The 24,009-nt window shown below is 29.1% G+C and overlaps 4 protein-coding genes and 1 long non-coding RNA gene across 7 annotated transcripts; 3 read left to right on the forward strand and 2 right to left on the reverse strand.

Annotated features, from left to right (window-relative positions):
• Positions 1-680: 680 nt before the first annotated feature.
• Positions 681-7,131, reverse strand: LOC128395352 (neprilysin-1-like). Its single transcript, XM_053355763.1, has 12 exons — positions 6,392-7,131; positions 6,162-6,323; positions 5,991-6,074; positions 5,716-5,921; positions 4,723-4,902; positions 3,654-4,088; positions 2,614-2,790; positions 2,300-2,514; positions 1,952-2,216; positions 1,767-1,862; positions 1,452-1,528; positions 681-1,379 (listed from the first exon to the last, which is right to left on the reverse strand). Exons 1-12 carry the CDS (start codon positions 6,555-6,557, stop codon positions 1,280-1,282), a joined length of 2,163 nt encoding a protein of 720 aa, XP_053211738.1. The 5' UTR covers positions 6,558-7,131; the 3' UTR covers positions 681-1,279.
• Positions 7,132-8,207: 1,076 nt separating this feature from the next.
• LOC128395371 (glutamate-gated chloride channel subunit beta-like) lies at positions 8,208-11,516 on the forward strand. The gene is made up of 8 exons (XM_053355790.1): positions 8,208-8,783; positions 8,859-8,920; positions 9,037-9,104; positions 9,766-10,001; positions 10,078-10,160; positions 10,279-10,410; positions 10,829-11,154; positions 11,273-11,516. Exons 1-8 carry the CDS (start codon positions 8,713-8,715, stop codon positions 11,501-11,503), a joined length of 1,209 nt encoding a protein of 402 aa, XP_053211765.1. The 5' UTR covers positions 8,208-8,712; the 3' UTR covers positions 11,504-11,516.
• Positions 11,517-11,629: 113 nt separating this feature from the next.
• Positions 11,630-12,566, reverse strand: LOC128395372 (uncharacterized). Of its 2 annotated transcripts, none has more exons than XR_008326619.1 (3): positions 12,241-12,566; positions 11,979-12,111; positions 11,630-11,754 (listed from the first exon to the last, which is right to left on the reverse strand). It is a non-coding gene; the product is annotated as an uncharacterized LOC128395372 (long non-coding RNA). The 2 variants fall into 2 exon arrangements; XR_008326620.1 differs by having other exon boundaries at positions 12,196-12,566.
• A 94-nt stretch (positions 12,567-12,660) lies between these two features.
• LOC128395357 (membrane metallo-endopeptidase-like 1) lies at positions 12,661-20,337 on the forward strand. Of its 2 annotated transcripts, XM_053355769.1 has the most exons (14): positions 12,661-13,218; positions 13,393-13,478; positions 13,681-14,244; positions 14,331-14,363; positions 15,897-16,046; positions 17,419-17,499; positions 17,591-17,847; positions 17,928-18,203; positions 18,285-18,418; positions 18,496-18,781; positions 18,853-19,046; positions 19,119-19,177; positions 19,504-19,898; positions 19,989-20,337. In XM_053355769.1, exons 3-14 carry the CDS (start codon positions 14,145-14,147, stop codon positions 20,109-20,111), a joined length of 2,088 nt encoding a protein of 695 aa, XP_053211744.1. In that variant the 5' UTR covers positions 12,661-13,218; positions 13,393-13,478; positions 13,681-14,144; the 3' UTR covers positions 20,112-20,337. The 2 variants fall into 2 exon arrangements, with proteins under 2 accessions (XP_053211744.1, XP_053211743.1); XM_053355768.1 differs by having other exon boundaries at positions 13,393-14,244.
• A 376-nt stretch (positions 20,338-20,713) lies between these two features.
• LOC128395361 (dnaJ homolog subfamily C member 3-like) lies at positions 20,714-23,286 on the forward strand. Its single transcript, XM_053355779.1, has 6 exons — positions 20,714-21,066; positions 21,151-21,261; positions 21,376-22,127; positions 22,209-22,329; positions 22,413-22,539; positions 22,662-23,286. Exons 1-6 carry the CDS (start codon positions 20,964-20,966, stop codon positions 22,936-22,938), a joined length of 1,491 nt encoding a protein of 496 aa, XP_053211754.1. The 5' UTR covers positions 20,714-20,963; the 3' UTR covers positions 22,939-23,286.
• Positions 23,287-24,009: the final 723 nt, after the last annotated feature.

Raw genomic sequence — 24,009 nt, forward strand, 5'->3', positions numbered from 1 at the left:
ATTATATAAAATAATAATTATATTGTATCTCATTTGGATCCTTTTTTAATTGTAAATAATTAACTTCCCTTAATTATAACTTAATTGTTTTGTTTTTCTTCTCCCTCTGTTAATTGTCATTTGTAAATCATCATCAACTTACAAATCTAATTGTCAAACTGTTGATTACTTTTAATTTAAGGTGATAAATGGCAAAAGATTTTTGTCTACCTAACAATTAATATATACTCTTAATTGTGATAAGAAAAAAAAGACTAGTGATTAACTTAATCATTGATTATTTTTCATCAACATTATGTAATCAATTGATCATGTGGACATCTAATTGTGATTAATTGATTGCTATTAACGTCATGTTTTGTTTCACTTTTATTATCGACGATTTAATTGAATCAAGGTCTTGAGATTGTTTTTTTTTCTCATCATTAATTGTAATAAGTTAATTGTTGTATCGGTAAACCAACAATCAAGGTAATCATAGACCTCATTATCAGGGCTTTTTCGTAGCAATTAATCAATTGTCATATTTAGAGTTCGAGGTCACTTTGATTGACAATTGAATATCAATCCAACTCTCAGAACTCGAATGGAAAGTTCTAAGTATCGAAATCGAAAAAGAAAAATTTTCGAAAAAAGTTTTTGGAAACTGAGCCAAATTCCCTGTATAATTTTATTTTATATTCGTATCAATTATTAATAACTACAAACGTAATTTACAAATGTGATTACAATTAAGTTTCGAGTTGTTGATTAACGCAATTGACAATTAAAAAGTCAAAATGATTATTAATGTACATTGACATAGAGAAATAATTAATTTCTAATACAATTAAACCAACAATCAATAATTTAAATGGTTTTTTAGGTTTTTAATTAGTGACCCGATTGACACCGAAATAATTTGATTTAATTGAAGGTTAATTAACTAGGCAGAAAAATTAATTCTATTGCTAATTAATCAATATCAATGATAAATAACTTTCGCTGTTAAAACTAATATCATATGATAATTATCATGATAAAATGATGAAAAACTAATCACAATTAATTTAGATCATTATTAATTATATAAGATTGATTTTTTTTATAAAAGAAATTATTTCTTACATTTAATTGTATTGCTGATTAATTGTAACAATTTAAACTAATTGTTTCTTTCTGTTGCTCTTGTTGGTGATGTTTGATTGGTTTAATTAAAAGATTTGCTAATTGGTAGTTGATTGAATTTACGTTAAATTGTTTAACTGGATTAAATTTAATTTCTTTCGATTTTGATTGTTTACCAAACTGAACACTTTTTTTTCGGATTCATTCGACTTCCTAATGGACAGTTATATGCTCTAGCGAAATCGTAAGAGTTTGACAAAGGTCCAAGAACTCTGAAGAAATTAAGGGAGAAAAAGTTAATTTCGAAATGACAATTAGTTGATTGTTACGATCAATCAAATTACCTTATTGGTCCAGGACTGTGAGCTGAGGTACGAATTTTACTCAAAGCGTCTTGATATCTCATAGATCCACACCAGATCTAAATTAAAATCAATGAAATATAAAAATTAAATCAATTCGATTCGATTGTGTTGATAATTAACTTTGTCCAAACTCGTGAGTTTACTTTTCAATCCGTTAGATGGAGTAAAGAGTCTAAACTTTAATCTTGAAATTGTCTCATTAAATGAAAGCACTTGAAGAGTTGACAAGCAATTAGATTAATATGATCACGACAACTTTTTCACTTCTAATTAGTAAATTCAATTAATTCTTACCTGTGCATAATTAAGAAAGAAAAGTTGATCATGATTAAGATCTAAGCCTGGTAACAGTGGTTCTTTTCCATTGTGTTTCTCCCATTTTTTAAAGGCCTAAATTAGATAAATATCAAAATAGGAAACAAATTTAATTCCATCAACTCGAAACTCTAAACTCGAAACTTTTGAACGTATCAACTCACTCTATATGCCTGTTTTAAGCCACCATTATCTGCGATGTTTTCGCCTTGGGTCATTTTACCGTTAATGTTAAGGCCAACTTCTTGAAGAACGTAACTCGAATACTGATCAATGATACATTGAGTTCGTTGGTAAAATGTCTGAACTGTTGCGTTGTTCCACCATTCTTTCAGATTTCCATCTTTATCGAACTGTCGACCCTTAGCATCGAATCCATGAGTAATCTCATGGCCAATGACCACACCGATTCCTCCATAATTGAGTGACCTAGAAGGTTAATTAAAAGGAATAGAAAAGAAAACCAATGAAATAAATTGAACAATTCGACGAATCAACTTTACTATGATTACTTTGGATAAAAGTGACTATAAAAATTAGGTTGTAATATTCCCGCCGGGAAAACGATATCATTTTTATTTGGATTGTAAAATGCATTGACCACTGCGGGTTCGGTTGTCCATTTGTCCTTATCAACGGGTTTCCTTAATTTCTCAAGATTTCTCATTGATTCAAATTTAAGAAGTAGTAAAATATTTAACAAGAATTGCGATTCATAAACTTGAAGCTTAAAAGAGAAGAAGAAGAAGAAGAAAATTGTAACAGCAATTAAATTAATTGAACAGAACAATTAAGAGAAATTTTCCAATTTTATTAACTGATTTACCTTTTCATATTCTTTGGATACTTCAACTGAATTAGTTAATGTTTCAGAGTAACCAATACGTTCATTCATTGCATTTGCCTTTTCTTTTGCAACTATTTTCGTCTCATTGTCCATCCAATCATTTTCATCGATTAATTCATTAAAAGCTATACGAATATTATGAATCATCTCTAATGCCTGTTAATTAATAAATTAAACATCAACATCAACATTGAATCGAGAATATAAATTGAATTGAAACAATTCAATTCTAATTTTTTCTCCTAAATGAATCGAGAAAAATGTTTCAGTCTACAAAAGAGTGAAAAATAAACTGAGAATCAGAATTGATGATTGATACAAATGATGTAACATCGGATTAAGACCTGAGGCCAAAGTCTGATTCATTGTTTGATAATCAACAATATGAGAAGATGATAAAATCCGATGATAATATCAAAATCTTTAAGCTTAAATACTATTAGAAACTATTGAAAATGAGAAAACATTATTACACTTTTGAAAGACTGAAAGTTAATTGTAACAACTTGTAAATCGTAGGTATTAAAATAGCCTGAAGGGTATTTTGAATTGACCCTGTAAATCAAAGTTAATACAAATTCAATACAAAGAGATACACACTCAGGTTAAATGAAAAGGAAATCAGATCAACAATTTACCGTTAAGCTTAAACAGAAACAGTTACAAACTACTGATGATGATAATCTTTCAATATCGTAGCAAGAAACAAACAAAAAGATGATGATGAAACTTGATAAGAAGCTTAAAATGATTAAAGATTTAATCTTAATCCATGAGATTAAGAGAAAGCGAGAGAAACTTAATTAAGACTAGAAAAAAAAGTGAAGATATTGAGAGGAAAAGTTTCAATCTAAAATTGAGGTAATAAAGAAAAAGGAAAACAATGAGAAAAGAAAAACGTTAATCTGTTTTTAAGCCTCAGGCAATTAAGATAATCTGTAAGTGTATGAATTAGATGAGAGGATGGAAACGGAAACATTATCAATATGGAAATAGATTTGATGATCGATGATATTTACCGTTCGTTTACTTTCATGGTCAAAATTTTCTCGAATGAATAAAGACCCAACGGCGGTTCCAAGGCGCTTGTTGATCATTTCTACACACGATGACCACCTTAATCTCTCAGCGGTTATACCGGCAATTACTTTACGAAATTCACCTCGTCGATTTTGATAATCACCTCCCATGTAAATGGTGACATAATTAACTAATCTCCAAATGGCGTAATTGTATAATACATGAGGCTCGGTTTCAATTAGAATACTTTTCAGATTTAAAAGGTAGGGCATACAGTAGACCACAAGGGGCTCACTTGAGTTTACCTTTACAGGTAAAAAGGTATTTAGATAAAGTAGCCAATTAAATTCTGGAATTAAATCAGTTAATTGTTGGATTGTTAATTTAGCGTAAATTGCGCTTGTATCTTGACGCTCGGATTCGGGAAGACTTGCCTGGTTATTATTATTAATTGTAAGGGAAGAAAATTTAAAACAAGTTATCAACAATTAGCAACAATTAAATTGATTCAATAATGAAAATAAATACTCATCAATAAATGAGTTAAATTTTGTAAGTAACAGACTTTTGTTGTGCTAAGTTAATTAATGAATAGTTATAACTACAAATATGATAATTTAACATGTTATATATTGATTAAATCAATGATATATCATCATCATCATCATCAAATTAGTAATAATAGTTAATCTTGATTAGCATAGTAAAGTTAAATTGTTGGAAGGAGAAATTATTATTAATGATTAAGTTAGAAAGTTGAACAAATAACTTGTAAATCAGCATAAATGTGATAATCAAAATAAACATACAATTCAATAGTTTAATCAGATAATAACAATCAAATTCTAACTGTTTATTCATATTATTTACCCTGGAAAATTCAGAATCAGAATCAGAATCAGAATCTTAAAGATATTATTTATACGCATAATCATTTAGTCCTAATGTAAACATGAATATATCGAAACGATTGAAACACTTAAATTGTTTTCCCCTTGATAGCAATCAAATTCACCCAATAGATTGATTGACCAATTGTAACAATTAAATGACCAACTATTTACTCACATTGGCAAGTTTAGTTTCAAAGGTTAAAACTTGTTGCATTTGCGATTTAGCATAATCAGAATCAGCGCCAAGCAAAATCGCAATATCCACCATTAGTTTGAGATAAGCTTCCTTATCCTTTTTGCTACTTGGATTAAGATAATAATCTTGACTTGGTAAACCCAATGACATTTGATCAATCTACAATTAAATCAAGGTAAATAATGATAAGAGAGAGAGAGAGAAAAAAACAATTATCAACGATCAAATCTCTGTTTCAGTGAATCAAATCAACCATAATAATCGTAATCAAAAAGGTATAATATCAATAGTTTATTAACTGTTGTGTTGAAATGCTAATTGTTGTTATAAATTGTTTTGATTGTTGTGGTGTAATGAAAAATATATCACAAGAAACAATATCGACATTGAATTACAAATGATTGTTATCATGATGATGTTTCAAAATTGTTTCCAAACAATTGGAAATCACAATCAACTGATTGCACTCTGGTAACTTGTTGTTATTAATAATTTTTTGTTTCTTTCTCCTCCATATATGAGTTTCCCTCCCGATTTTTATCCTCGAAAGGTAGATATTATTTTCTAACATGTTATATCATTTTTGGGAATATATTATTGAAATAGAATACGAGAAAATCTAATATCAGGGAGAAAAAGTCGATTTCTCTGTTGAAAGAATGAATTTTTCTTCTTGTTTCTCGTATTCTTTTCTCTCTCCTCGATCATGTAATTTCTTTACCTGGTTGATTTTTCTCAGGTAACAAGAGATTCCAGAAGTCTAATTTTATATTGAAATTACATTCGATTCCGTTTTCTTATTGTAAAAGAAAGAGAGAAAGACAGAGATGATAATTTGCTCATATTTCCGTATCCATCATCATGTAATCATTTTTCATCAATGTTCATGTTATTGGTGATGTTCAGTTTGATTCATTCATTCATATATTATATTTATTTAAATTTTGTTCATTGTGTGTTCATTGTCCTTACCTGGATTATGTGTAATGATGAATTACGATCATCCACCCCAACCCATTGTTCAATTATGATTCCTTGATTGTAATCACCTCGTAATTTACCTAACAACTCCTCGAATGACCAACTGGGCTTTGTCCAGCTCTTATTGGTCACTGGCCATCCTCCAAGTCCACTGAGTGTCTTTTTCAATGGGACATCAGCCACTTTATCAACCTCCTCTGTCAACAATTAAAAACAATAACAGATCAACTAATCAACTAATCAACTAAATCAACTTACGAACTTACCAATATTCATACATGATTTGTAAAAGATTTTAGCCTTAATTGTTGCACTATTATCATGACTTGAAGCCGGTTCCTCAAGAAGATCTGATAATAATAATAATAATTTATGTATTGATCATTTTTCTTGTTAGAATCAAATCAAATAAAGGAACAATTAACAAGGTAAATTACTTCTTAAAATAATTTGAAGATTTTCAGCCAGAACTTCAAATGTACTGATCGATGAACGATCTTCCGGAATTATGTGTTTCTTATTCCAACTTCCGCATGCATATTGAAAGAAATCATTACAAGGGTCAGCCGAAGTGTCCATTGAACTTAATAGAGATGAAGCTGATTAAATTGATTGTGGAGAAAGAGTAATTAATTTCGATTAGCAATTAAATCTATTCAATGTTTACCTGTTTTCACACAATCAGCAGTTAAACATATCGTATTCTGGTTTCCAGTAGTTGATTTAATTGGATCACAATAAAGGGAAAATGATATTATGAATAATAATATAATTCCTAATGAGAAAACTGTTCCAATCCAAACGATAATTGACATTTTCCTTTCAGGATTCATTTAATTGTCGATTGATTGATTACTTGATTGTAATCAAAATCATCAGGTTCATATTAACTTGAAACATTTATCGAAACACTTTGACAATTAACCATTAATTGTGTTGATTTGTTGACAATTCAGTTTCTAATTGTTGATAACTACATGGTCGTAATATTTATTATTAGTTAATGAAAATAAAATTAATTGTTACTATTTGAAGATGATGAAGATGATGATTATTATTGATTTTGATCAATTTAACTCTAAACAATTTATTTTTTAATGAAACAGTTTTCATTGGGTTATTATTGTTGAACTTATATTATGAAAATTATGATTATTATTTGATCACTTTCCGGGTTAATTTAATTCACTGATTAAAAGTTAATAGTATCATTTTGATTGCTATTGGAACTCAACTAGTTTAAACTGATTGTGTCTCGAGTTGTAACTGTTCAACATTTTTGTTCATTGTTTGGTGAATAATCAGCAACATGGCGCATGGAACTTGATTCAGAACTTTTTTTCCCTCGAATACACTTACATGTACTTTCTTAGTTATCATGTTGAGTTTTTATTCTGACAATTTAAAATCGTCGTAGTGATTAGTTAATTAGTCATTGGAAATCAACCTGATGCTTTTAGAGTCTTGACAAGTTAATTGTTGTTGTTGTTGTTGTTGTTTTCCTTTGGTAGAGGTTTGATTTTTAATTGTTCACTGATTGTGTTGAGTAAATGTTGTGCAATTGGATTGACATTGATAAGCTTAATTGTGATTAAATTCACTTTCAATTTCAACATCGAATTGGAAATAAAATTGTTAGTTTGATTCCCGATTCTTATTACATCAGATTATTTTCACAGTTAATTAAAATCAGTGTAAATATTTGATTAGTCTTATTATTTAATTAGATTTGTTTAATTATCGTTTTTCTTTTTCAATAAGCAATTTAATTTTTATTGATTATTTTGCTCACAATTGACAATCATTGGAACTGATCAACAATCAGTGATTTAATTTTCATTGTGAGAAAAAGTTAATTGCTGCTTTTTGATTGTTGATCAGAATTGTTAAATCAAAGGTTATTTATATCATATTATTAATCTCTCTTGAGACAATTAATAAATTCACAATTATTTGATTAGATTATCAATGAATGAATGGTTAACGTAACTATGGTAATGATGAGGATGGAGATGAAGATGAAGATGAAGATAAAGATGATAAATAAGATGAAAAGAAAGAGAAATGAAAAGATCCCAGATTTTGATGAATTTGTGAGATTTAACCAATACATTAGACAGAGAATCAAATTAAATCAATTGTAAGTTAATTGTAACTTAATTGTAACCCGTGTTTTCAAACAATGAGGAAACAAAAGTGAACCAAATTAAATTAAAGGATTGACATTGGTGATAAATAATTAAGTTAATTGGTTATACATTTGGAAAGGGTTGAAGGTGAAAGGAAATCAAAGTTAATTGAATAAATTTTGTTTACTTATTGATGATCAATGTTAATGTTGATCAAATTAAATCCTGGTCATTGATTAATCCCAACTGTTGATATTAGATTAAAATGATAATCATCATGATTAAGATGATGTGATCATGTTGATTGTATATTTTTTGTTTGTCATTCAATTGATTGCGACGCATATTCAACATTTAATCATCAAGTATTCAGCTTATTATTAATATCATTTGTTAATCATGTCCATCAAAATGAATACAATGAACATGAATTGGATGATGAAAAGATGATCTATCATCCATTTTAATCTCACTGGTCACTCACTGACCATCTCCATCAGATGATCATCGTCATTCAACTTCCTCTCAAGTTTTAATCCTCCACCTCCTTTTATCATCATAATCACTTTATCATCTGATCAATTTAACTAGAAATCATCAAATTTAATTGTTGACAAAAATCAAAAATGTCCATCGAGTTGATTAACTTTAATTGTTTCACCTAAAATTGTTTCCAAATTGTGTTGACCATTTCTAATTAGTTACATTGTGTCTGTGTCTTGTTTGTTGATCATATCAACAATTTATGCTGCAATTAAATAAATTATTTGATTGTTGTTATCATCGATTATTATTATATTTAATCTCTGTAATCAAGAACGAATTCTAACAATTAACTTAACCATCAATTCTGATCACAATGCCTTATCTACGATTAATTGTACTAAATTTATTGATTGTCAGCCTATTTTTTGATTACAGGACTTTTGCGTAAGTTTTAATTTTCTGTTAATTGTTGATCATCCAAACAACAATCAATTCTAATTGTTTTTTTTACTTTTCCAGATCAATTCGCAAGTACCTTTTACCAAGTACTTATGATTTAATCATCCCACCCAAACCGAAAGGTAAGTTAATCAAATTAATATATTAACTTGTTGGTTAATTGATTTTGATAGAAGAAAATAAATCAATCAACTGTCACAATTAACAGTTTAATTAATTGTTAATCCCTTTGATTAAGGAGGACCCATAAATGTAGATGTGGAGATTACTGATCTTAGACTGATTACTGTAAATGAAGGTGAATTGGTAAGAAATTAAAGTTAATTGTTCCATTTTTTTCTCTCTCGATTCTAATGAATTAATTAACTTAAAATCATCATCATCATTAGATTATAATGTTAACCCTAAATAAATGGATTAAATTAACATTAGAAAGGAAGAGAAATTGAAAGTTCTAAATAAGCATGACAATAATATTAAGATATATGGTTGAGATGATTAAAGAGAAGTGGTCAAGACTATGGTCAAGAATAATATTATTAGCATTTCTTTTATATTGTTATCAGTCAAAATTAAAAGATTCCTTTGGGATCATTGAGTTTTACTCTGGAAACCAAGAGAAAATATCAAGTTACATTGGATAAGTTCAAATTCTTGCTTCTATTATCAAGGTCACCATTAGAACTTTTTTCTTCTTTCATGTTCGACGAACCAAACATTCAACCATAGTTACAATTTAAAGAAGAAGAAGAAAAAATATTCAACAATTTATTAGTTGGATATCAAAAATGATGTTTGATGTTTAAGATAATTAATTGTCAATCATATTGGTGTTTGTGTTAATCAATGAATTAACTATTCTCATAGTTAATACTCAATGATGAAAAGTCACTAAATTGTTGTCAGTGATTAAGTTGTTTGATTATCTTTCGATTGATTTTTGTTTTTCATCTTTTTCTCATCAAAGTCCATTACGATTGATTTGTTCATTAAATTAAAATGGTTCGAACCTCGATTGAATATAACCAATATCACATTATCGGCGATAACTGACCAGTTGATTTTAGATAAAACTTGGGATAAGAAACTTTGGTGTCCATCGGTTTTCTTTAAGAATGGAATTCGTGGTGACATGTATCTCGAAAAATCACCAATGTCCTATTTTGAAATTTTCCCAAATAAAAGTGTACAAATGACCCAAAGGTAAGAATAGAAAACTGACCATAAGAAAAACTCGATGATCAAAGAAAAAATTAATATTCTTTTTCGACTTGACCAGAGTTTCAGTTGTTTTATTCTGCCACATGAGTTTCCGTAAATATCCTCATGATAAACACTCTTGTGCCATCAACATTGGAATGAGTTGAGTATCAATTGATTAATCAAAATTTTTCTCCAATTAATCAACTTAATTTGATTCTTATAATGTTGCTCTCTCTTTCTCTTTCTTTGTCCTTGTCTATTTATTGACCATCATTAGTGTCTCATAGAATCAAAACTGTCCGATTAAAATGGAGTAAAACTGAATTATCTTCAGATCTTTACAATACGGATTATATGGTCAGTTTGAATCAAAGTGATTCTGTTGATTGTACCAATTATGATAATCCAAGTAAGTGTTGTCCATATTGTTTTCTCATTAGTTGACCATTACAAGAGAAATATCAGAAAACGTAAGGTAGAATAAGAGAAAAGTATTGATAGAAAGAAGAGAAAATTTCAAACATTCTAATCGATGTTGTCCAATTGAGGATCATCTGATTGACCAACGATTAAATTAATTGGATTCCAATATAAATCTACGATTGTTACATGTTGATTAATGTGAGGTGATTAAGAAAACATTTACAATCAATTAGATTTGTGGTTATCAGTTGTAAGCAAGTAAAATAACACAAACAAGTAAATGAATAGCCAAATGATCATTGCTGGTATTATTATAGAGTGACCAATGGTCAGAATCTAAAGTCGAATATGTTTTCATTATCAAATTTTGTTCTTCTCTCTCAAATGTGTCACCTATTTAACAGGAGCTTTTGCTTGTCTTCAAACTGCTTTAATTCTTGACCGTGGATTAGGATATTTTGTGTCCAGAAAATACGTTCCCTCGTTTATCATTGTGTCCACTTCATTCATCGGATTCTGGATTCCATCTCATAGTTATCCTGCTCGAGTTACCTTAATTGTTACCTCATTACTTTCATTAATTACCCAACAGGTTCAAACTGTTCACATTTATGCTTCTTATATTATTTCAATTCACATTTGGAATAATATTTGTACAACTTTTGTCTTCCTTGGATTAATTGAGTTTATCATTGCGACTTGTTGGGATAATAGTAACATCAATCAAACGGTAAGATTGATTGATTGATTATCGAACTCTTTTTTTCATTTGTTTGACTTGACATTTTTGTTTAATTGTCATGGTGATTAATTCCTCTGCCATTATTATTCACCGTTTATCTTATCAGAAAACGAACCACAAATCTTTGGAAGGTGGAAGAAGGTGTGATGTCCATAAGCCTTCGTGTTTCTTTGCAAAATTGTTCCGAGGATTAAGAAAATTTGGCCAAGAAAATAATCAAGTTGATGCTTATTCCAAGATAATCTTTCCAATTGCATTTGTTTTAGTGGCTTGTGCTTATTATGCTTGGGTTGATTCAATGGAAGATTTTGATTCTCGAGTCCATAAAACACCATGAATACATTCAAATGATTAGATTGTTGGTTTTCATCTTCTTCTTGTTATGTAATCCGATGACCAGAAACTGTTGATGTCCAGTAAACCAATCAAACCATCAAACAGCCACAAACTTTGACTCTTTTCATGTTTTTTTCTCAATTTTCTCAACCAAAATAATCATCTTTTTCCTCTGAAATCAGCATCTTGTTAAAAAATCAATTCGATTCCAGTCCAATTGTTGTAAATCCGATTCATAATTTAATTTGAATTCTGAAAGAGATGAAATAATTTTTGAAAGAAAAAGTAAAAAAAACAAATGTTAATCATAAAATATACATAAACTTCATCTGTTTTAAGGTGAATCAAATCAATTGTTTAAAATTATATAATTACCATGATCAAATGTTTAGTTATGATATTAATGACAAACAATTGAATCAATATTAATGTACCAAAGTTAATTATAACTACAATCAAACAATATTTTAACTTACCTTGAATCTATTTGATTGTTAATCTCCTTGTGGATTCATCAATCCACCAAAACATCAGATTAAAGGAACCATGAAAACAGAAATATATGACCATCAATGGAACAACAATTAAAGAGTATCAATTCAATTGTACCTTAAAAGAAGAAGAAAAAAAAATCAATACAATTAATCAAATTATTGAAAATCTAAATAATTTTCTATATAAAGAAATACAAACAATCATGTCCATAGAGATTAACAGGTGAACATTGGGTTAGCTTACATTCAACAGGTTGGGTGATTAACCGAAGACGATGGAAGTTAATTGTTGACAATCAAAGTGGTTTAACAGTTAAGTGATTAACGATTAACGATGAAAGATGTGAAAAAAATTGCGAACATTTGAAAAAAAAACGAAAAAGAGGTTAGAAGAGGAAAGATTTTTTTTCTCTCTTCCACCTTAAAGGTAAGGAGAATGAAGAAAAAGTGAGATGATGATGAAAAAAGAAGATAGAAAGACAATTTAGAAAGAGAATTAAATTGTAGACAGTTGATTGAGTAAGAGAAGAAGGAATCAAATTAAATTGTAGCTTAATTAGTTATCCAATTTTTCCGGTCTAATCTGAAATCAAGTTTTCACCAAATGAGAAAAACAAGAAAACAGTAAAAGTGAACAGATAAAAAAACGAAAACATTGAAAAGAAAGAGAAACTCAATTTTCTTTCTTCTCTGTCTACTTTTCTCTTTCTTTCTTAATCTCCCTTTTCAACAATTAGTGTCAACGATCAAACGTTAAACTGATTTACTTTCAATTCGCATTGAAATTCTCACTGATTAAGGTGAACAATTAGAATCTCCCATTGATGATTACACATTTTCTTTAGAATATTGAAATTGTCGCCATTTTGATTATCTCTATTTTCCCTCTCTTTTTTTTATTCTTTTCTATTTTTACCTCTTTCTTTTTGTTTCCTTCTTCTTCTTGTTAATCCTTATCTTCTGCATCTTCTGTAACATCATTTTATCGCCGTTGAGATCATCATCTTCTAGTGGATTACAAGTGGAAAATCTTCAAATAATATAAACCAAATTTTCTCTCTGTTTTGGAAATTTTCCTGTTCGTTTCTCTTATGTGTGTCTCTTGGTGGAAACTCGTATTACAAGGTGAAAACCCGTTCCAGTGAGAGTCACGATAAAGTGAAGACTAAAGAAAGAGAAGATAAAATAATGATGATGATTAAAAGAAAGTGAAAATAAAAAGGTTAGTAGAAAAGTGAATCAAATGTAATCATCAACATCGTCAATCGAATCTCAAACTCACTGGATATTTGAGTGTTTTTTTTTCCTTCTCACCACCACACTAATACATTTCACTTTCTCTCTCCCTCTCTTCCAACTTTTCTAATTTTCTCTTACTTTTCTTCTTATTTTTCAGTTTCTCCACCATCAACATCTCCATCATCATCCTCATCATCCTCATCATCATTTTAAGAAACCACTGAATGTGCCCGCAAGTCTTTTGTATGTGAATAGAAAAGTAACCTTGTTTTGGGGAAAAGGAAGAGAAGAGAAGAAAAAAAAATTCTCCAACCTCTTAATCAACTGTTCTCTCTCTCTCTCTTACTCAATAAGGAAAAAATTATTCATTTTGTCCACCAAATCACATTCCAAATTCTCTTTCTTTTTCTCTTTGTATCGAATCACCACCACCGCCATTAACCAGGATAACCTCGTGTTTAATAAACAATCGGATTAACGCTCAATGTGAACATCATCACTGTTTCCCAGGATTAATTGTACCATCATTGCCCCTTGTCAACCAAATAGCAAAGAAACGAACAATTTTTATTAACTTTTTTTTCTTACCTGATTAATGTTTCAAATTGTTCACATCCACCGGTAATTGTAAACATAATTCAAGTGCTTTCATCTAATCATATGGATTTATAATTGTTTCCAGTTAATTGTTGCTTTTCTGTTCTCTCCATAAACAACAAACTCATCATCATCTGTGATTAATAACATAACCATAGCGTTAATCTGTTCGTGTGTCTGTGTTTCTGGATTTATTAGTTAATCTTGTGTTTATGTTTATATTTTAATCACTTGATCAGTTTACACTTTTAATTGTGATTATTAACTGTGTCCCTGTTTCTATTACAATTTATTAGAAATTAACTTTACACAATGGGAAAAAAATGGGTCTATGCTATTTTCGCATCTTTAGTACTTTTACTTCTGGTCATTTTATTAGTAGCCAAATCAGGCAACGAAAATAGGAAGATAGGTAATCCATTTATCCGTTAATCCATTCATCAATTGTCCATTTTAATTCATTATTTTATCGTTTTCTTTTTTTCATCTCACCAACAGGTATCTGCAGGTCAGAAGGATGTAAAGCTTCCGGTAAGTTATTTGGATTTACCTTTTTTAACCTGATAATTTACTTACAACAATCAAGGAATTGTAAATATACTTAATTGTTGATAGTTTATTATGATAACATAAAATTGTGAAATTATTTTCAACTTGTAATCGTTTTAATCATACTAATCATGTATTTATTTATTTGAGAAACTCAGAATGGTTAACAAGATTATCCTTTAAGATTGAATATTATGATTAGTTAATTGATTTTACTTGAAATGATTAAGTACGAGGAAAAGTGGCCGCAAGAAATTTTAATCAATGTCTTTGGAGAGAGAAAATGATTAAAAAATCTATCAACAATCAAGGAATTAAAATGTTAATCATTTTCCTCCTCAAAGTTAAATATGTTTACTATTTAAATGATTGTGTCGTCACAATCGTCATCTTCAATTAGTTAATCACAATGACATTGACCAGAATCTCAAAGAACCAGTTTTAGTTAATTTAATTGCTATTCCAATCCACTATCGATAATTTAATCAATAACTTTCACAATTTGATAAAGTTAATTCAACTTTTCTATGGTGAAAAATTAATCCTTTCGTTACAACGATTCAACTTTTTTACCAATTGATTAAAGGTTAAGGTTACAATTAAGTTGATTCAAACTAAATTGTTACATTTACTTAACCTTTCATCAACTCTATTAGAGTATATGTTGTTTAATTTCATTATAATTAAGTTTATATGAATATGAATTAACAATTAATGATTAGAGAGAAATTATTAAAGAGTTTTATCAATTAGGTTAACTGTTAATTTTGTGGGTGATTGGGGTTCTTAATATTTTTCAATATATCAAAGTTAATTGTGATTAACTTGGTGCGTTTGTTGAAAATAAAAGTTAAGTGATTAAGGTAAATTACTAATGGTTAGATTAACCATGAATTAATTGTCAAATTGTTTCACTTGATTGGATATGGTTTTTAGAAGTAAATTTTTCTTTCTGTGCCAAACTAATACTGTTTTTTGTTGTTTTTCTGCTGATTATTGACAACAATTAATCAACGTAAACAACAATTACAATCAACAGGTAATCAGTAAAATGATTAACTGAAACAACAAAAATTCCGACAATCAGTTAATCATCAATCAAAATCATCAAGAAATGAAAACTAAATCCAAGAAAATCAGTTGAACTTTTTTCCTTAATTTCGTTTAATCATATCAATTTACAATTAGACAATTTACCCTTTAATTGACTTGTAATAGATAAATTGACCATTGGTCTAAAATTTTACTCGATTGTCTCGATAAGTTTTGATAGAATACAATTTAAATTAAACAATTAAGTAAATCGATCAAATGAGTCGCTAATTAAACTTCATCAATCACCAATTGATTGTTTGGTATTCAGCCACTGATGCGGTTGAAATTTCATCATTTTGATTGATAATAATAATGAATATTTATTTGACATTGATTCAAGCTCTGTCAACTTTGATTGCAATTTAATTACGAGCCTTAATCCAATTTAACTGATTAATTAATTCAATTATCTTTAAACAGGTAAACAAATGCTTAAATATCTCGATAAAGACGCTGATCCTTGTAACGATTTATATCAACTCGCTTGTGGTAAATGGATTATATTAGAGAAGCCAAGAAATTATTCAATTAGAGATGAACTTGAAGAAACTTTAATTAAGCAAGTGAAAAGTAAGTACAACAATTAAACTAATTAATCAATTCGGTTAATCATTTTTTGCTTCTCGAAAGTAAAATGTTTCCAATCGATGAGATGAAAAAAAAACATTAAGAGCATCTTAATTGTTACTCTCTTCACAATCTCTAAACTGGATTTAGTTGAACTAAATTAATCTAATTACTTGGAGCAATTTAAATTAACTTTAAAATCCTCGAGCTTTTTATTTTTGATTAATTGCTGTTAATTAAACTGATCAATTGATTATCACAATCAAACAGATTTTACACTTGGTGAATATTAAGTAACTTTGATCTAAATCGACTTTGATTTGTATAGTGATTAGTTAATTCTGATCAACAAATAATTAGTAAAGTTATTAATAGTAATTCATAATTAAGATTATATTTCAGATGAATAATTAGAAAGTGAAAATTGATTGTTGCAACATATTATTGATTAGTAATTGACAAAAGTAAATTTTTACAATTAAAGTTTTTTGATCATTTAAATTGATTAACTTATTAATAGTTTAGTTAATTAACCAGGAAACTTAATTTTTGTTATCACTTAATTACCTTTCAGTAAATCAGTGATAATGTTAATTTTATGAAAATCAACTGCAATTTAATTGTCAATTTAATCAAATATAAAAGTCTACAATAGTTATTAGTTAATTGTTACCTTTATCTGTGAAACATTCAGTTCCTTATGGGAATCTTAATTGTTGGGAGTTTTTTTTTCACCTTCTTAATTGAAACAAATGAAAGGAACACTTTTAAATCAATTCACAATCAACAATTAACATCTAATGGTATAAATCATGATAATCAATTGCGGGACAATTTAAACGTTAATTGTTATTAGTGTAAGAAAAAAAATCAATTGTAAGATTGATTCAAGATAGTCAAGGTTAACTAGTTTTTATGTAGTTAACTACATAAATGACAAAGTTAATTGTTAATCACTATGATAGTGATAATATTGATGATTAGTGTTAATAGTTAATAGTAATGATCAAGGCTATGCAAACAATATAATCAATTGCATATTTGGTCAGTCAAACAATCAACAGCATTTATTATCCAAGGTTTTGATTAGTTTGTTTATCTGTCCTAATCATTGATCAAGGAGTTACAATTAACCTCTTATACTTTTTGATTGTTGATCATTTAACTTACCATTCAATTGTTGTTCAACTGGTTGATAGTTAATTTGATTATTCAATTGACCAATTGACTTGTAATTACGGTGATCTCATCACCTACAATTAACAAATTATGCAATTATTTTTTCACTTTTTGCTCAATTTATTAATATGTTACATTGTAAATCAAAACAATTTACTAATTGTTGCAATCAATTACTAATAATTTCAATTTACAGCTCTATTAGGTACAAGTTTGGTTCGGAGTCCAGTTCCCGTTCAACTTGCCTCAACATTTTATAAAAATTGTTTGGATGCAGGTAAAGTTAATTGTTAATCAATTGATTTAAATTATCCTTTAATTTGGTGTTGCAATTGATTAGTTTATAATTAATTAACTTTTGTTTTTAGCTCCTTATTATGCTGCCAAATGGCTTGATGAAGAGCTACAAGATATTGGAGGATGGCCTTTAATTGCTAACAATCAGGATGAAACCACCACAATTAGTGAAGATGGTGAAAACAATGGTGATTCTGATGAAACAATTAACACAAATCTTAATTGGACTGATAGTTATGTTAAAGCAAGAACTGAATGGAATGGTAATTGGATAATTGGAATGCAAGTTATAGTCAATCCAAAATATAAGACAAAATATATAATCAAGGTGAACAATTAAGAACCAGAATGAGAAGAATAATTATAATTTTGTTAATTAAATTAATATATTTCTCTTTTAACCTTCAGATTGATTTACCTGAAAGATCAACCATTTGGGATACTTTGATTAATGAAGATAATTCAACAGAGATTAATAATAAAATCGATGAATACAAGAACTCAATTCGAGGTTGGGTTGAAAAGATGGGACGAAAACGAGGTCAAATGGACAATCAATTAATTGATGAAATGATTAAATTTGAAACTGAATTAGCAAAAGCTCATAAGAATTCAATGTCAGATAAATCTGAAGATAAATTCATGAGTCTTGGTGAGCTGATTGAAACTAGTCCAGACCGAAAGGTAAATGATGTCAATTTGTATTTTCCATCATTTAAAACCTTCAATTAATATCAAACTAATTACCTTGATTTAATTGTTTAGATTCCATGGGAATCATTATTACGAGATGTGTTTGCAAATGTTAATATTACTCTGACAAAAACCGAGCCCATCTTATTGTCCCATCAATCATATTACCAAAGACTTGATGAGATAATTGCAACTACCTCTAACAAGTGAGTTTAAAACTAAATTAATACATCAACTGAATCAAACTAATTGAATATTATCTACTTTTCTTAACAATTAACAGAGTAATTACAACCTACATTGGCTGGAAATTTGTATCACAATATGGTGGACATTTGAATGATTTACCTGTTGATGAAAAGGCTCGAGAATCTTATTGCCTTAGGGCAACATTTCAACACTACAGTCATGCATTGAAAAGACTCTATGTTGAAAAGTATTTTGATTCAACCTCAAAGAACAGAGTTGGTACAATTGTCAAGACAATTAAACAATATTTGATCAATAATTTAAAGACACTTTCAATGGCTGATAAAGATCGAGAAATGAGGAATCGAATCAAAAGAAAAGTAAGATTATCATGAAATTTTCTTTTTCTTGATAATTTAATTGATTGTTTACTTCTAAATTGTTTCGTTAGCTGGAAAAAATTGAGACCTTAGTTGGTTACGATGATTGGATCGCCAAGAAAGATAAAGTCGAAGACTATTATTCAGATATTCCTGATTACGCTGATCGTAAATATCTAGGAAGTATCGTCGATGTTGTTACTGGACAAACGTTCAAAGAGTTGAGACGATTAAGACAAAAGTTCAGCAAACAAATTCCTAATCCGTAAGTAGCTTTAATGTAATTACAATTAAAAGTTTTATCGACTATAACTTTTGATTTATTGTCATTGTTTAGTGATGTTCCTGGTATCCTTTCAATGGACGCATTTTTTGATCAGGAAACTTTGAAATTAGGTAAGTTTTTTTCAATTATAAATTCAAGCTCAAAGTTTGGAAACGGTCAACAATTTGATGTAACTTAGTTACAATTAAAGGCAACAAAACCAAACCAAGGTAACAATTAGGTCTCACGGAGGTTGATTGTTTACAAACGGATCAATGTGCTCATCCCTTACCAACTGAATTAAATTAAGTAATTAGTTGATTTTTGGTGTTTTTCATTGGCTCAAGTTTAATCAAATCATTTCTATCTTTTCCAAACTTTTGAGCTTGACTGTAGTATAAATAGATTTAGGTTGATTGGATGAACTAATTTGGAAACTTTTCTTAATTGTTTACAGTTTACTCTCCTGGTTTATTACAAACACCAATATTTAATGCTGATGCACCATTGCCAATAAATTACGGAGCAATTGGTTCAATCATTGGTAGAGATTTAATTTCCTCTATTGACCTGAAAGGCTCTGAAATCGACGAAAGTGGAGCTAAACGTAATTGGTGGACCACTAAAGCTTCAACTAATTACCACAGTTATGCGAGATGTTTTGACAATGTTTACGATTCAATTGTCGGCTGGAATAATCGATCGTTAGAACAAGTAATTCGAGACGTTGAAGGGCTTCGAATAGCATTTGAGGCCTTTAACGATCTAGTTGCAAGTTCGAGGGACGTTCGTATACCAAAGGACATTAAAAATTACTCTTTGGAGCAAATATTTTTCATCTCTTATGCTCAGGTAAGAGTTGATTGGTAATTTCTCTTGACAATCATAATTAACTTTCTGTTTATCAAATACTAATCAATTGTCCATTTCTTTAATTATCAGATGTTCTGCGCCAATGATAAAGCCGATAAAGTACCAATTAACTTTATAGTCAAACAATTTGCTCCATTTAATGAAGCATTTAAATGTAAAAAGACCAACAATATTAAGAAATGTCGTCTCTAAACAATTAACAAATCACTCCAATCAGCCAACATCAGCCTGATCTTTTTTTCCTCCGTTTTATTTTAATTTACTCAAATTTTTGTCCATTGACAATTAACTCTTTTTTTTTATTCCTCCAATAATTTGAAATTGTTAAAATCACAATCAAAAATTGTCAAACTGTAATTTAATTTTAATTGTAATTCTAAACTGTAATAATAAAAATCTGACCAATAATCTGACCAAATCCACCAAATGATTTAATCATCAAATTCCCAAATAAAAACCATCAATCCAATTTACTTAATTTCAATAGTTGGAATAATATTTTTCCCGATCAACGGAAACGGAAAGAAATTTTCAAAAGTGACCTTTCCCTTTGATCACTCGAAGAAACAATTTACTTTTTTCTCACAACTACTTTGACGATGTTTGATCTCAACATCGAAATGAAGTCGAAAATAATCACCAATTAATTCATTTTCTTAAAATTAAATGAGTTTCCACCATTAAAAAAGTTCAATTGAATTTGGAAAAAACGAAAATTCAAATGTTTGTTTTTGGCGCTTTTCTTCAATCTGTTTACTATTTCAACCAATCAGAGGCGAACACATGTAAGTTTGTTTTGTTTGCTTGATTCTTGGGATTTTAATTCATTGACGGTGGATTAAATTGTTTGTCATTTCAATTGATTTGTGTCCGCAAATTAAATTGATTATGAGTGTTTAAGGATTTTGGTCATCACAGTGTTTTATTGTGGACATTGACAGTTATTGTAAATAACAATTTCATCGACCCAACAAAAGGAAAATCTAAAACTGAATTTTTTGTTTTTTGTTTTGATTGTTTATTTTGTTGTATCTTTTTGACAATATGTATATACATCAAATACCTGTAATTAATACTCTACTTGAAAGAGTTTATCTCAGCAATTTACTATCTGTTTGGATAATTCTTATTTTAAACAGTTTCGATGGTAAGTGTAAATGAATTGGTTCAATTTTTAAGATGATGGATTTTCTGGTTCTTTGATTTAATCTTTTTTCTGGTTTTCTTTTAGGTCTTGATTGTCTATCTAATGATGAAATTGATAGTCATCTTGAATTGGGAAAACAAATGGTAGCCAGAGGACAATATAGTGATGCATTGTCTCATTATCATGCTGCTATTGGTGAGTAATTTTCTCATGTAATCGGATGAGTGTTGGTCATCTTTTTGTTTGCTTGTTAATTGTTGTCATTGTTTCTTTTTTTTTTAATTTTCTCTTTTCTCTTTTATTCCTCAGAGGCGGATCCCAAGAACTATTTAACTTACTTCAAACGAGCAACCGTTTATTTAGCATTAGGCAAATCTAAACCAGCTTTGGAAGATTTAAATCAAGTCATTCAGTTGAAGCCAGATTTTCAATCAGCTCGATTACAACGAGGTGGAGTTTTGATGAAACAAGGATTCCTTGATGAAGCTCATATTGATCTTGAATGGGTGTTGAGAGCTGATCCTTATAATGAAGAGGCAACTCGATTGTACACTTCAATCGAACCAGTGAAACATGATCTTCAAAATGCTTACTTACTCTATAACGATGAATCTTGGCCAATGGCTATTGACGTTTTAACCAAATTAATCCATGAATTACCTTGGGATGTTAAACTTCGTGAAATGAGAGCTACTTGTTTTGAAAATGTTGGTGATTATTTCAACGCAATCAGTGATTTAAGAGCATCAACCAAGTTAAAAGTAGATAACACTGATGGTTATCTAAAATTGAGTAAACTTCATTACAATATTGGTGATGTTGAAGAATCTCTAACAACAATTAGAGAATGCCTTAAACTTGATCCAGATCATAAACAATGTTGGGAACATTATAAGAAGGTTAAAAAGTTAGCCGGACATTTTAAATCGATGAATGAATTTTCACAAACAGAACAATTTAACGAATGTGTTACCAAAGCAAATGCTGCTCTTAAAGTGGAATCACAAGTTATCAACATTGTACAATTAATCAAGAAAAAATCGTGTCATTGCCTTTCAAAGGTAAATTTATCATTCTCACTCATATAATTTTCCTATTTCACTAATTGTCATTCTCATTCTCATTCTCTCTCTCTCTCCCAGCTCGAAAATCCACCCCAAGCCATAGAAGTTTGTACAGAAGCTTTAGAACTCGATCCAAACGATGCAGCTACTCTCTGTGATAGAGCCGATGCTTACCTTAACAATGAAGATTTCGATCGAGGTAAAACAATATACTTTCCATGGATTAATGGGTTAACTGTTGTACTAATTTTCTTTGTGAAAAAAAAACTTTCCTTTCCACAGCACAAGCTGATTTCGCTCGTGCCCGTGAAATTGATCCCGATCTTAAACGAGCCCAAGAAGGTTTGAAAGGTGTCAAAGGACGTCAGCGTCAAGCTAGAGACTATTATAAAATACTCGGAGTTAGAAGGTAATTTTCAATCAATCAATCAACCGCTGATTACTTAATTACGAATAATCTATTCATCAATTGTAACCTTATATCCTTTTCCTTTTGTTAACTTATCGTTTTTACCTTTCTTTTCAATATAGAAACGCCGGTAAAAAGGACATATTAAAAGCTTATCGAAAATTGGCCCAAAAATGGCATCCTGATAATTTCCAAGGAGACGAAAAAGTATCAGCTGAGAAGAAATTTATCGATATTGCTTCAGCCAAAGAAGTTCTAACCGACCCGGAGAAGAGAAGAAAATTCGATGCCGGAGAAGATCCATTAGACCCTGAGTCTCAATCTAATCAAGGATTTAACGGATTTAATCCATTCCATTTTCAACAATTCGGTGGAAAATATACTTTCACCTTTGGATAGTCTCTCACAATCAAATTAATTACCTGTGTTATAATTTAATTTGGAAACAACAAAACTCTAGTAACAAAAAGAAACACAAGCAACTCTTTCCCTTACCAATCATTGAATTACTGCTGAATCAATAAGATAATTGAATGATTTGTGCAATCAGAGAGATTCAAAGCAATTAACTTAATGATTGTTCAAAAAAAAAGAGAAACTAATCATTTTGTATTGAGATGAGCTAATCATCACAGAGATAATCACTAATCTTGTAAGATGTGTAAATACCTTATTTATCAATAACTAAATGAATCTTTATTTAATCAAATTGTAATAAACTTTATTGTCTCATTTTGATGATTTTCATTCATCTTTTCACTGAGCCAATTGATTTAGATTAGTTGACTAATTGTAACCAAACCAATCTACTCAATTTACCTTTAAAAGTTTATGGTGAATGAAAACTTTTGTTTTCCAATTAGAACTCGATAATTAACCATTTTCTTAGAATAGAAAACTAATATTTGTCCAATGTTTTCTTTTTATCTTTGTTGATTTATCTGTTGTTTATCTTTCCATCCGCTAATTAACATTTTCTATTAAGATTTTTAAGTGATTAAGAAATGGTTTAAATCTGTTAACACCTACAATCAGTTTCCTTATGTTGAAATACTTGCAACTAATTTCAAATGTTTTCCGTTCCCATCAATTATAAATTAGTTATTCTTAACTTAATTGTTTGCATTAACTGTATTCACTATTATAAACAATATTCTCTTAAAACTTGGACAATAAGTTTGGACAATTAACTAAATTTCAAGGTGAGTTTTTGATTAACTCTTATTTTCTTAGTGTCACCATTTGTGTGAATATGTTTTCAATTGAGTGACAATTGAATTGAATTGAATATTTTTGTGTAAAAACAAAGAAAAAATGATCAATTATTTAATTGTGTGTCTTAATTAAGGCTCTCTGAGTGTAAGTTAATTGTTCCAATAAATTAATTGTATCCTTTGCCATCATGTTGTGTCAAAAGTTTGTTGTTGTTGTTGAAGGAAAAACTTTGTTATTGTTTACCTTTACCTTTCA

Source organism: Panonychus citri, unplaced genomic scaffold (assembly GCF_014898815.1).
Source record: "Panonychus citri isolate SS breed McGregor unplaced genomic scaffold, ASM1489881v1 Contig00141, whole genome shotgun sequence".
Lineage (NCBI taxonomy): Eukaryota > Metazoa > Arthropoda > Arachnida > Trombidiformes > Tetranychidae > Panonychus > Panonychus citri.

Coding starts and splice junctions, on each gene's coding strand:
- LOC128395352 (XM_053355763.1), bottom strand. CDS start 6,557: ATGAATCCTGAAAGGAAAATGTCAATTATCGTTTGGATTGGAACAGTT. Junction 2,791..3,653: donor ACCATGAAAGTAAACGAACG/GTAAATATCATC, acceptor ATTAATTAACAG/GCATTAGAGATGATTCATAA. Junction 1,529..1,766: donor TCTTTCTTAATTATGCACAG/GTAAGAATTAAT, acceptor ATTTTAATTTAG/ATCTGGTGTGGATCTATGAG.
- LOC128395361 (XM_053355779.1), top strand. CDS start 20,964: ATGTATATACATCAAATACCTGTAATTAATACTCTACTTGAAAGAGTT. Junction 21,262..21,375: donor TCATTATCATGCTGCTATTG/GTGAGTAATTTT, acceptor TTTATTCCTCAG/AGGCGGATCCCAAGAACTAT. Junction 22,128..22,208: donor CGTGTCATTGCCTTTCAAAG/GTAAATTTATCA, acceptor TCTCTCTCCCAG/CTCGAAAATCCACCCCAAGC.
- LOC128395357 (XM_053355768.1), top strand. CDS start 14,145: ATGGGAAAAAAATGGGTCTATGCTATTTTCGCATCTTTAGTACTTTTA. Junction 17,848..17,927: donor AGACAAAATATATAATCAAG/GTGAACAATTAA, acceptor TTTAACCTTCAG/ATTGATTTACCTGAAAGATC. Junction 18,419..18,495: donor ATTGCAACTACCTCTAACAA/GTGAGTTTAAAA, acceptor AACAATTAACAG/AGTAATTACAACCTACATTG.
- LOC128395371 (XM_053355790.1), top strand. CDS start 8,713: ATGCCTTATCTACGATTAATTGTACTAAATTTATTGATTGTCAGCCTA. Junction 10,002..10,077: donor AGTGTACAAATGACCCAAAG/GTAAGAATAGAA, acceptor CGACTTGACCAG/AGTTTCAGTTGTTTTATTCT. Junction 10,411..10,828: donor TACCAATTATGATAATCCAA/GTAAGTGTTGTC, acceptor CCTATTTAACAG/GAGCTTTTGCTTGTCTTCAA.